We start from the raw sequence: 13,795 nt of genomic DNA, 5'->3' as shown, positions 1-13,795 counted from the left end.
GCATCTGATACTGTGCTGGAAGAGTAAACTACAACCTGAACAATCGAAGATCTTTATTAATATTTAAAGGAAATGTTTAATGTTTAAACAGATTGTAAAAACTTTAATGAAGCCATTTGGAAGCTAGTTTGCATATGGTATTATGCTCCTTAGCCTACCAGCATCAAAAATGACATCATTTTTCAACAAGATGAGCTTCTCTGTAGAAATACTGCTTCATTACAGTTCTGGGTTACTTCAGGGTATGAATTACATTTCAGTGTGTTATTTTCCAGTTTCTGTGCTTAAGCAATGGGAAGAAAAAATATTTTTTTTGTTTTTCAAGAGAATTCATCTTTTTCATAAGTCCAACATACTTTTCTTTATTCTCTGTGTGTGTGTTTAAGACACTAGAATATGATATTCCTCATAAAATGCTGATGACAAAGGGGCTCATGCTTTATGGGAGCTAATGAGGCCAGAGCACATCTGCACATTCTCAGTTAAGGAATCACTAATGCAGGTGTACAAAAAGAGGGAAAATGAAAACTACAGAATGAAGTATAGAACCGAATATTCTAACAAGATTTCTGTATATGGACACCCAATATTTTCAGTATTATGGGTAGGAAAGCAGCTACTTTATTATACAAACCATGGATGATGCAGGTAATTACTGATGCACCAGAGTTATAAAGTCTGCTGTTATTGGCTTACTCATAGCAATGCTTTCTAGCTGTTTACCATCCATCATGTAGCTCACAGCTGAAAGAGAGGAAACAATTACAGCATTTTCACATAAATTTAAGGGGAGTCACATGTAAAGAGACTGCAGATTGATATTCTTTTAGCATGGTGAAGTAATCAGGAACATCAGTTCCTGATAATGAGGGACTTTGTTAAGAAATTCAGATTGAAAGACGTGACAGTATAATTTCTTCTGCAGAAATCAAGATTTTCTTGTGTTGTTATGATTCTTCTTGCTAAACCCATACAGTAAGCAGCTTTAGATTTCTTTATAGCATTACACTGTTCTACAGGGTTCCATAAGATCTTATGGTACATCTGGTCAAACAATGCACCTGGCACATTTCCAACATTCATCTCTTTCTGCTAAACACAGAAAATAGCTGTGCAGAGGACTGGAATTCATTGTACACTTCCCGTCAATTGCAATCCATTTTAAAGGTAACAATTATTGCAAGCACTCTGCATGTGGTGCATATTCAATTAGAGAAAAGAAGGCGATTGCTGAACCAGGGCAGGCTGTTTGTGACAGACCCAGGGGCTCTGCAGAGATGCTCTGGCTCTGCAGTCAGGAGCACAGAGCTCAGACAGCAGGTCTGACACTGCTGGAGCTCAGGAGGGAAAGCACAGGGCAAGAATGAGGGGCTGCTGCTCTTCAGGGTACGTAGGCTGGAGCTGTATTGATTGCTAATGTCTAGAGACCTCAGCTTTTGGACTTTTAGAAGGGTAGAAGACTCTGGCTTGTGTTGTTTCCAATGTAGGTTAGTTACCACAAAATTAGAAATAGATTTTACCTACAGTTTCAGGTATCTGATCCTAATAGCCATAAGATAAATGCTGCATAAACTATTCTTTTTAAAACTGTGCTTACAACCCTTTTATGTATATATAATTTTCTTCTCTCAAAAGGAAAAAAAAAAACCAAACAAGGGCATTTCTGTGTTCTCTCTGATTGTTTCCAACATTGCAAAATGAAGATTTTTGCTATATTTTTCTTGTCTAAAAGAAGAAAAAACAAACCAGAAGACAAGATCAACGTTTTTCCCTAATATTACTAATTTCTGAGATATTTAAGCAAAACTGGCTAAAACATGGGCAGAACTATACTAATGCTATTCCAGTACAACAAAATATTCCCAAATGCTATTTTATTTTCAGACTCTTGTTATCAAAAGGAGGTTCTTCTCCAGACTTTCTATTGAGCCCTGTTAGTTGGTCACCTGTGCTGTTTCCTGGGCAGCACTGCCTGAAGCCTTAGTCTTTATCAATTTTGAGTCTGAACTTGCAGGAGTTCAAGGAGGTTGGAAATCAGGGATGTTTTTTGTTCAGCTGCAGAAAGGGAACCATGAGACTCCCATTAGAGCTAACTTTTATGCTCGGTCTCCACTTAAATAGACAGATATTCTTCATGCATGCAACCTATTTAATGCCCACCAAGAATTTGGACTTTACTGGATTCTTTAGGCAAAGACCTCTTTTGTATTATTGAGGAGTGCCAGACCTGAATGCCATGCATTAGCCAAAAAGAATTTCCAGTTTGCTCTCAGAGGACTATCAGACTGCCAGCTATATGCCTTGGAAGATAATAAACCCCCCATTCTGCTATGAAAGGCACTGGGATTGAGGCGTGCTGGGAAAACAGATTCCTCATGCACAGCACAGATGCAAAGACAGATTAGAATCTGGTACTGGTGGTAACCTTTCTGAGACACAACTTTTCTCTCAGTCTTTCTCTCTGCCAGTCATTTGTGTGGAAATACCTGACCTCCTGCAGTGCCTTAAAGGTCACTTGTCCCTAAGAAGAGTTGCTGAACAAATCACAACAGCTGTCAATTAGGCTGCTCATTTCAAAAGGATGAGAATTATCCTTGTGCATCCTTATGTGTTGTGGTAGTTCTGTCTTGCTAATAATCTAGAGCATTTTACTGTAAATAGGGTTTTCCTCTGCCTAGAAATACTCTCATTTTTTTATAAATTAAGAGTTTGAATTACAAGAGCCAATATAACCTGACATTGTGCATGTACTTTTCTTCCTAGGAGTATAAACTCATTATCTATAAACAGTTCAATGTTTGATTACAGAAAATAGTAGGCATTAACCAGAGATAAATTAATATAGCTGTGTAATATAGAAGCAAGCCCAGCTCTCTTTGTTTTGTCTCTTAAACACTCACACAAATTGCAGAACCAAAGCCCCAGGGCACACACATGTCCAGTGTGCTGTGGAGGGTTTAAGATAAAGGCACCAAACAATTTCATTTTGTGCTGCAGCTTCCTATGAAGCTAGAGGGGCTGCTTCTCCCACGTATGGGTGCTGGATATTTGGGATGGGACCCTCACAAAGCAGATGCAGTTTGGGTGTTGGTAGTGCAGTCATCTCTCCCCAGCTGCTCTCCCTCTCTCACAGAGATAACAACAGTAGCTGCAGTTCCTGGCATGTGCTTTTAACAACAGACTCAGGAGAAATTGTTCTGCTACTAAAGCAGATTTTGCAGTGCATTATTTATTTTCTTATCAAAAGACAGCTGAGGGGAGAATCCTATAAGACAGATATTATGTATCTGGAGAAAGGAGGTTTGTTGTTGCAATGCTGGCTGTAGGTCTGCTTGTAACTGGTTTATAAGATACACAGGCCAGCAGAAAAGCAGCAGAATGCTGAGATCCCAGTGATGGTGCTTCATTTGGATACAGTGAATTCAGTCACCTCTGTCCTGCAATGCTCTTTTTAGTAAACATTGTCTGTTGGCATTCAGGTAACATTCCTTTGATTGATTGATTTTTTTCCCCCTTTCAGTTGTTTTGGATACCTCTATTGCCATACTTTACTTTTGCTCTACTGTTTTGCTTTGCTTCTTAAGTGAGTCCATAATCATGTATGGAACAGATACCCAGGGAAGTGGTGGAAATGCCATCCCTTGAAGTGTTCAAAAAATCAGTAGATGTGGCACAGGGAAGTGGTGGAAATGCCATCCCTTGAAGTGTTCAAAAAATCAGTATTTGGTGGTATTTGGTTGATGATTGGACTTGATGGTCTTGGAGATCTTTTCCCACCTCAATGATTCTGTTATTCTAAGTCTAAAGTCTATATGGAGACTATACTATAACATAATAGGGTCAAGAGACTGTAAAGATTTGATGTGCAGTTTTTGAGAAACTACAAAAAGTTTAAGACTGTTTTTTCAACACGTTTTTGATTGATGTGATTAATTAGAATTAAATTAATATGCTTAAAACCACAGTCCTTTTACACCAAAGTGTCTTTGGAATGCACCTTAATTTCTGATCCAGAAATCAGCAGGTTGATCCCTAGCCAGTGTCCCTGTTGGAAGACATATAGCTGCATCATCAATGAGCTAGGAACCTTTGGAAAGCTTCATGTATTTTTCAGGGATTTCCAGAAAATATTAGCTGCTCCCCTGCTAAGTGATGACTTTTATTAATCAGAGATAATCATGTCTGCTTTATTGTGCAGAAATTAAAATTTGAAGCACTCAGTACTATGTCCATCAGTGAGCAAAGCCCAAGAGCAGTCTGAACTTTGAGCCCTCCAGTGCAAACTGATCTGCTCAAGCCTCCAAGTAAGACTGCATCTTGGTAAAGTTACTCCCAAGTTAAGCAGCACTGATCTTTATCTCATTCTCCTGCCTCTGTTAAACCTTGGAGGTGAAGGGCCACTGCATTCTTAACTTGGAATCTTGTGCACACAGCACGCCCAGGGCAGCTGAACAATCAGGCCAGGAGCTCTTGCCCCTAAGGCAGCTTGTTCCCTTCATGGGTTTGCTATCAGGAACAACAAAACAGGTGAGTAACTGTTTAACTCCTCATGTGATTAGAAAGGCTACTACACCTGATTTGAGAAAACAACCTTCACCAAAAGTTAGACACACCTGTTTCAGAGGTGACCACGAGAACAAGGCTTAGCTTGGGGAATGAATGGAGACAGGCAGGTCAGTGTGTGACATATTCCCTTCTTGGCTGGACATTCCTGTGTCTTGTAATTTCCTGGCTCTTCTTCCATAGGTGATGCATTTCAGAAATCCCTTTCCAGAATTTGTAACTTGCTTGCACTATTTTGTCTGCAAAGAGAATTTTTCATACCCTTGCACATTTAACCAAAGAGAGCTATTGCCCTGCCCCACTCTCATTGTTGCAGTTGTTCCCCAGAGTTAAAGGAACATAACCAGAAAAAAATATAACTCAAGTATGGTGGATAATATTTATGGCCATTAGTCAGTACTCCACCACTAGAAAATGTGCTGGTCTTACCAGAAAAAAATATAACTCAAGTATGGTGGATAATATTTATGGCCATTAATCCGTACTCCACCACTAGAAAATGTCTTAGCTTGGCATTTGAGTGAAAGTGATAGAGGGCAGGGAGAAAAACAGAACAAGGAATGTCTTATCTTCCTGTAGAAAACACAATCTTATCCATGAATCCTTTTCTAGAGGTGACCTGTAGGGATTTACACTCTGCCCATTTTTAAAAAAAACAGGGATTTCTGTTTATCTTACAGCACCCTGCCCAGCCTCTGACTTACTTGTAGCAGAGCAAATCAAGCCAGCCCAGCTGTACATCTGAAGCCTAATGTAAAATTGGAGCTGTAGAGTCCCAAGATTTAGCAGCAAGTGTCTGGCTGCAGCATAACGTGAGGGGAGATAGCAGCTGTAAATAATTCTGGAGAAAGCTGCTCAGAATCAAATAGCTTTCAATCAGATCCCAGCAGTTTCATCTTCTCCTTCACTAAAGATACATTAGATAAATTAAACTTTAAGTGCCTGAAATTCAGGAGCACTCGTGTTAGACCTAACCTTGCTGCCATGGAGGGCAGGGTCAATCTCACTCTTTAAAATCATGATAGCTGTTGTCAGGTCAATGATGATGACTTAAAATTACTTCCATAAAATATCACCCATGTTCAAAAATTGACAGTAAAAACACAGAGAATGTTTATAAATGCCTATTGAAAATTGGGATAATTGCATTGAATGAAAACTATCCAAAGCCTCAATTTTCACTATTTTTTTTAATCTTACTTTTCTTATGAAAGTGTTAAATTAATTCATTTATTTATTAAATAATTAGTGTTGCTTTATAGTTTCAGATTCTGTAAGTTTCAGATGCTTGAAATCTAATATTTCTCTTTCATGGAATCTTAAACAATGATTGACAGAATAATAAAGGATACATGGGGACTAATAATTACATGCTATCTTTTAACAGGTATTTTTAATAGATGTTCTTAAATTCTCATTTAAGAACTGTAGATAAGTTCTTATTTTATATCAGTACTGAAGAGAAACTTTTAATTTTTTTTAGAGCAAAGGATGATGTATTATGGGAAAAGCAGAACTTGGCACCAGGGTCAGAAATACCTTTTCTATCACTCTATACTGGATTTTACCATCAAGCTATAAAATTTTAAAAGCAAGTAAAAAATGTAAAGAAAATTATGCAAAGCAGTAAAGAAAGGGTGTGTTTAAAAACAGCTAACACAATTTTGCAATCTGATTTACAGTTTTAAATCTAATTTCCATAGTTTTTGTTAGCTTCAGCTTCAGCCTTAACTCACTGTTTTGTCAGTGTGCATTACAGTTCAGCACTCCTTTCTGAAAGATCTGTCATATTGTGACAAAAGAGAGAGACTGCTTTGGAATAATTCTATAAAAGAACTGAAAAGCCCTTGATTTTGGCCAGTAATGAGTAATAAAAATGACTTAGATTGGGAGCAAAGCCAACTGTCTGAGCAACAATATTCATTGAAGATGCACTGAATTTATATATGATTATGAGAATGCCAAGTGTGTGGCTTATTAAATTTGCTTGAAGAGAATTCTTGGGAGGAGAGAAAGAAAGAGGCAGTGCAGGTCTCACTGAAACAGCTGTATATGAAAGGGTAATATTTGGATTAGGAAATAAATTAAAAGAATTCAAAGGAATTCAACAACAATGTTTGAACCATATTGTGAAGGAGGCTGAGGATTAAGGGCTTATGGGGAAGAGAAAAACAGAATAGAAAAGTGTGCATAAAACTCCTAGCTCCATAGAGAAACACATAATCCCTTTTCTGTGTGGTCAAGGGTAAATTTGCTTTATTTTCACAATTTTGTTTTGCACTTGTTGAATAGGAGGGAATAGCAGAGTAAACATGAACAAAACTAGGATGCATTTAAACAAAATATTAGTTGATTGTGCTGCTGAAAAGCTTCATAGATAATTAAAAACACCACAACCTTGTTTTTTTTCTGTCTCTCTCTAAGGCTATGCATCATTAAAACATGCAGATGAATCCCTGAAAAAACCTTCTATTCAAATTATAAGTTATATGCAAGGAAAGTAATGGCATATGTAATTCAGTCTTTCTGCAGAACAGAAACAATTCTATGGCAGATTTCAATGTCATTCCCTTACAATGCAGTTCTCAGAGAAAGGTTAGTTCTCTGCTGGAATACTTTCTGAAAGCATCAGACTCTGCTGCTATGAAGAAATACAATTGAAAATACTTATCCTGTTCAATAGCTAACACTTTATTATGGGAGTAGTGACCAGAAACTTTTTTGTGATCTAAAATCTGTGAGACTCTAACAGTTGAACTGATACTGTGGCCAGTATTTCTTTCTATCAAGCTGTTTTTGATAGAAAATTGGATTTTTGATTAAATTGAGATGTGCAAGAAGCAATGAATTTTTCTACGTAAAATTTCCAAGGCTTAAAAGAAAGGAATTGCTGAAAATTTATGAGACTGCATCATGAAAATTATAGTATTGGGCCATAAGTTTCCATTTTGTTCTAGGAGATAGATTTCCTACAACCTGGGGTTCTTGGGACATATGAGTCAACGTTAAAAGGGAAGGCAACTGCATTTAAATGACTTCTACCAGGCTCTAGGTAGTGGCAGGATTGTCTAAAATTACTCATGCTGAAAAGTATTTTGAACACTGCAATGCCATAGATCTGAGAACAGCCTCACGTTTTAAAAATAATTACAATTGTACTAGTCACTTCTTCAAACAAAAACCAGATCAGATTTCACATTTCTAAACTCTAAATAACACTAAATGAAAAAAAAAACAAAACAAAAACAAACCCAAAACCCTCTATCTTTCTAATTATGGCAATTTTTAATGAAACAGAAATGAAACAATGTCATTGCTTAAATCTGTGGGCCAGACTGCAGTTTATACAATCCCTTTGCAAAAATCTACAGGGATCCAATCTTTCAGACCACTTCTGTCTTACTTACTGGAGCTCTTTGATTTCCTTAATTTTGAAGCATTTTTGTATGGAAGTTGTGTGTAAGCTGTTATCTCCATACCTGTCTGGCATTTCAGGTCTCTTGAGAAGAACAGATTCTTATATTCTTATTTTTTTGCTTATCCTGGTAACTGTTACTGTTTTCCTGGCAAAATCTCCAGCCTCTCCCTTGATGAAGACATAAGCCTCTTGCCTTGCATTGATGAAATCCCATCCAGCTGTATTCCAGTGACTGTTAGTCCTCACACCAGTGTCAGACACAATGTGAGTTATTTCCATGTCCTACCTGTTTAGTTCTCATTTTGGAATCTGGTGACAGATTGTTGTAGGTGTAATGGGCCTGTGTGACTCCACAGAAAAGGACAGCAACAATACCTGAAATGAAAAAATAAAAAGAGTTAGCTGCTTCTGTTTTCTTACTTAGGCTTGCAAAAGGCTGCATAAAAAACCAAATTAGTCTGTTAGTAGCTTTTTATAAGAAAAGAAATGTGAGATATATGTTCTAAGGACAATCATGCTTTCATAGCATTTCCACTGTTGTGTATTAGGAAATTTAAAGGCTGTAGAAAACTTTTTCAATGAATACATGGTATGATCCAACCATAATCTGATAGTAATTGTAAGTGTAGGACTAACATAATTGTAACATGTAGGAATTTGGACTGTTTGAAAGAATTTGGCAGGGACTGAATAGGAAAGGAAAAAAAAAAAAAGTTGTTACATTTAAATGGTTTGAGATCACTTGGTACAGAATGACTGCAACAGGGTAAAATAATTTCAGTCTGTGCCTGATTGTATCTTATCACAAGCAGTGTGTAACAATGTCAAGGTGAACAACAGCACACTGCTTAAAAGTGATGCTGGGCAGGTGCAAGCTGTGCTGCCCAGAGCAAGCAGGCCAGTGACTGTGGACACGTGGCAGCAGTTGCAGTCCCAGCTTGTGGAAGGTCTGGAGGGGCAGGGAAGCAGGATTGTCAGGAATAATAATAACAAATTTGTTTTATAGGGATATTTTTCAATACTGCCTTGGCCCTGGTCCTAACTCACTAGAATCACAGAGTAACATCACTGCAGTGCAGGTCTGTAATTAAAGAAGCTGATAAGATTGTGAGGTCTGGTCACAGATAATGCAGGAGGAACACACACAGGGAGAAACCAGAAAACTAAAAATAGTGTTCACCAGTAGCCATATTTAAATGCCTATGGAGGAAGAAAGTTCTTTTTATTAAACTTGGGGTATGTGTACATAGATAATTATTTACATAACAGCTCAGGGTTTTCTCGTGTCCACTCTGATCATTGTTCCTGAAACCCTGCACACTTCCCCGGGGACGTGGGGTGGGCTGAGCACAGAGCCAGCAGTGGGATCACTGTGTGCCACCTCTGTGCTCATGTACACACAGTTGTCACCCTCCACCCACAGTGCTTCAGCCCCTGTGCCTTCCAGCCCTGCAGGAGCTGCAGCACGCCCTAATCAGCCCTTCAGTTCTGCTTCCTCATGGGCTGCTCTGCACACTGCTAGATAATTCTCAGCTCACAGGCTGCTCACATGCACTGACATTGAACTGATGAGTCTGAGACAACAAAGCAAGCAGAAAGATGCCTGTCCAGGTTTAGGCACTATTCATCCTTGTGATGTGATTGTCCTGCAGCTTTTGAGGCATTTATGGGGTTAAACAAGCATGAACTGAAACATAAAGCAGTTCCACTGGAAGCAAAGAGCATGAAGTGGAATGGTGAAGAGAATCTCTGTTCCCCCAGTCCTAGGCTGGAAACTGGATAAAGTTCCCTCCATCTTCTGCAGGATGGTGACTCCTGACTTCACAGGGCCAGCAAGAAGGGGCTCAGTAAGGGAGCAGGGTCTGCAGCACTGCACCTTCAGCCCAGCAAACCCAACACAAACAATCTGCTCCTTCCAAAGCATCAGCTGGGGCAGGCCAGGCTTCAGAGTCCCAGGAAAAGGGATGGGAGCAGACTGAGCAAGTGTCAGTTGTCTCAAGCACTGGTGCCTCGACAGGTTCTTTAACAGGCTCATCCAAATCTATAAATGTTTGAATTTTAGCAGCAAGAGGGCCCTTGAGGTAGATAAAATATCCTCCTGCCCTGAACCACAGCACAGGAAAGGAAACAAATCAAAGTAAAAATTTAGACAATGCTGAAACTATTTCATTTGAGGGAGATTGTGTGTGTGGGATCTGTGAATTCTCATGTACCAGTTAAATTAATCATTACCTTATCATGCTTTTCTTTAGACTCTCCTTATATTGCTAACCAAGCAAATATTGGCAAAAAATATCCCATTTTCTTGCAAGCACCTCTTTTTTTTTTTTTTTTTTTTCTGGGAAGAACTGAGGCCTGGCATTAATATGCCTTTAATGGAAGAAAAAAGTATGGAGTAAATACTTCTGATTTGATTTGGCACGAAGAACAACTGTCATCAGAAAGAAAACAAGGAAACAAATATATGTTTTCCCCCACAAACCACTGTGGACATTTTGTTTGCTTCTGGGTTCTCTTTATATTTTAAATTTACCTGTACTGCTTCTATGGAACACTGACTCTTTAGCCAAGAGAAATTCCACTGAACTTTTAGTATGCCTTTGTTTTTTATGTTTATTTTCTTAAGTCTGTTTTGATTTTTTTTTCCTAGCTACACTAAGAATTTTCTTCATGGTAAATGTTGTGGGGTGTGGTGAGATTGTCACTGCTGAAATACATTCCAGGAAGTTTATATTTTTGTGAGGTCTAATTACTCTCATAAATGTGTCTATTTCTTTTTTCTCAGTAACTGTATTTGATTGTGCAGAACTGATCTGGGGAATTAAAAAATTCTCAAGGCATTAATAATATGCACTGGGATGCTCAAACAATGTCATTTCAGTTAAAAATACAGGCAAACATTAATGCTGCTAAGAATCACTAGCTCCAGGCTCAGTAACTGAAATGGAGATAAGAGTTTCTGATGCAGCTTCTTCTCTATTAATCATCACAATGTCAAGTCTTGCATTTTAAAAATTGACTATTAAATTCAACTGCGATTATAAACTGGTTTTGACTGCTAAAAAACTGTTAATTATGGGTAGTGAGAAAACCGAGAGAGTGTCATGAAGAATAAAATGGCTTAAATCAGATTTTGCAATAAGAATAAATGAACTGAACCATGCAATTATGCAAGTGTAGAAACCAGATACCCTGTTTCCAGGGAAGACTGGGGGAATGCAGTGGAATATTTCAATTGCTACAATTGAAAGCTTAATATGTACCAGCCATGAGTCTCACAATGAATAGTTCATTAAAAGGCTTGGAGAAAATTGTTTGTAATGAATATCCATAAAAATGATTACTTAAGAGTAATGATCAATTACATGTTAACTGAAAAGGAAAGAGAAGTACCTAAAGAGGCAAACACAGAACTCTTTAGTTACAAGGAAAATACAATCTGGATTTCTTTGTAGCACTATTAAAGCTGGATTTTCAAGTTAGCTGGGTAGAAAAATACTGTATGAGCTGAGTGTGGCACAGAATGAGGTTGTTTTTGTGGGCTTGCTTTCACAGAGAAGCAGGTAAGAGCAAATATGGCAATACTGGAGCTGTAAACAGAAAATATCCAGTAGATGCAGGAGGCAGATAAAGCAAGGTGGAGCTTTTATTTGTCCTCAGTTTCAGGCTGTTGGAGACAGCTCAGACACTCATTACTTGTTTAAGTGGCAAAATCAGCAATTACTGAGACAGTACCACAACTGCAGAACAAAGTGCTCACTTAAAGTAAGCAGGGAATGTTTTGAGTTGAAACAGATGGTAAATTGTTAAATGCAATACAGCTCATTGTGTTTATTAACAGATTACTGACATTCTTCTCTTAATACAAAAGATGAGACACTTCACAGAAAAAATGCCTATATCACTAGTAAACATTGAGCTACAGATCAAACTCTTTTTTTTTTATAACAGAAATTGAGACAGCTTGTTAGCTGTTAATAAAGCTAGAGAACTTGCTCTTACATTAGTTTTTACAAATATATGTAGTTGAAATGGTTGTTAAGTCTAAAGCTAGTAATATAAAAAATGTAGCAACTATATAGGAACTTGTACATCAGTATTTTCCTGATAGTGCTAATCTGAAAATAGCTCCTATATTGTCACTAATAGACAAAATCTTCTTTTACATAATTTCACAAAAAGGAATGTCAAAGAAGAACATTGCATGTGCAATATTCTTTTAATGCAAACCTGGAAGTGAGTGGCCACAATCAAAACCTGAGAATTTGCTAATTTGAGAGATTAAAATAGACATTTTTCTCCAACTGTCAAGTCTTTTGGTGGTAAAAAAGGGAATTTGGAAAAAGAAAACCCCCAGACTGCTACCTTCTGGGGGAGCAAAGGAATAGATAAAAAAGTATAGATTCCTTTCAAAAGACCTGTAAGCAAACTGACCAGCTTTCATCCCAACTTCGAAGGTTTCCAAGGCTTCTGGGATGCCTCTCTAAAGATGCACAACATCCTGAAATCTCTCAGTAAACAGCAGGAACTGGTCCTTCATCAGAGGTGGGGAAATGTGTGGAAAAAGGAACAATGAGCATTGGGTAAAAGAGAAATTATTTAAATCAGATAACATTTACTTTGGAGTCATATTTATGTCAGAATCTCCACAGCATCTCTTGGGATGCAGCTGAACCTGTGAGTGGCAGGAAATGAGACTCTGTCTGCCTCAAATTGCTGCAGAAACAGGGCATACACCCAGTGGCAACAATCTCCCTATCCAGGCTGCTTTCACTGAGGGTATCAAGTGTGACTAATCATCTTCTTGATACTAAAGTAAAGATTTAAGGCTTCTCACACCAGACCTGCACCAATGCAGAACCAGAGCTCGTGCTTTGTTCATGAGGCTTTTATCTCTGGAGTTGTCTGAGGCTGATTTTGTTTTGAAGTGACAGAAAGCAACAAAAGATGGAGCTGAGGGGATTTTTTAGGCCCTTATCTGAGGACTGTTCATTGGTATTGCACCTGGCTGCTTCAAGTGAGACCTGGGCTTCAGTGTTGTACTTTTGTAATCCCAAATGAATTGCTGAATTCAATTTACACTGGAACTCGTATGGTGACATATAGCAGCCTTTATTCTGGACATGCTAAGAGTGCTTACCCTGTTTATCCTGAACCTCTGCCTTAGCAATTAGACTCCACTATCCACATTTTATGCAACTGATCTTGGGTTTCAGCTTAATGCCTTGCTAGAATGTGTATTTTCTCTAAAACATAAACATTGCTCTTTTTTTCTTACTGCCTTAGAACACTGTACCTACAGCAGCCCCTAAATTAGGCAGACCCAAGCCCTGACTCCAGTAAGGGATTTGCAGCAGACCAGCACAGTTGTCATCTGTCTCTGCAAAGCAGGGCAAAAGCCATCTTCTTACCTATTGCTTTCCTAATTAGGCTTAGATTTCATCCTGTGCTCCTGGGAGTGGCAGGAATAGAGCTTACAAGGGTTGTGGTCTCTTTCTGACCTGGAAGCCAAAGTATCCCTTCTCCCTCCTTACTGGCAGGAGTCTGCCTGCTCTGCATGACACAGCCTGGCACATTACAAATGAATAAAGAACAGAAAACCCCACAGTTTAGAACTGAAAGCCCAGAATATCTTCCTTGTATAGAATACTGTCAGCTCAGGGAACTAAAGCCCATCAGGCACCAAACTGCCTTGGGCTCACAGTGCTCAGAACTGCAGACAGAAATGTTTTGGTAGATCCCTTCTGAAAGTGTCCACAAGACCTGCTCACAGCATTTTAAAAAAGCAATGAGGTAGATGACAGATTCTAGACA

General features: G+C 38.4%; 1 protein-coding gene across 6 annotated transcripts in view; it reads right to left on the bottom strand.

The window, feature by feature from the left end:
* The window catches only part of SLC9A9 (solute carrier family 9 member A9), a 178,908-nt gene that overhangs the window by 88,500 nt on the left and 76,613 nt on the right, over nt 1-13,795 (bottom strand). For all 6 annotated transcript variants that reach the window (XM_039722233.1, XM_039722236.1, XM_039722234.1 and 3 more), the window contains one exon: nt 8,268-8,356. In XM_039722233.1, the coding sequence (XP_039578167.1) occupies nt 8,268-8,356 (89 nt within the window). The remainder of the gene's footprint in view (nt 1-8,267; nt 8,357-13,795) is intronic.

This window comes from Passer montanus, unplaced genomic scaffold (genome assembly GCF_014805655.1).
Source record: "Passer montanus isolate IOZ18808 unplaced genomic scaffold, ASM1480565v1 scaffold48, whole genome shotgun sequence".
In the NCBI taxonomy this organism is placed as follows: Eukaryota; Metazoa; Chordata; class Aves; order Passeriformes; family Passeridae; genus Passer; species Passer montanus.
The sequence above is the reverse complement of the archived record's forward strand: the minus strand, read 5'-3'. Positions and strand labels throughout refer to the sequence as shown.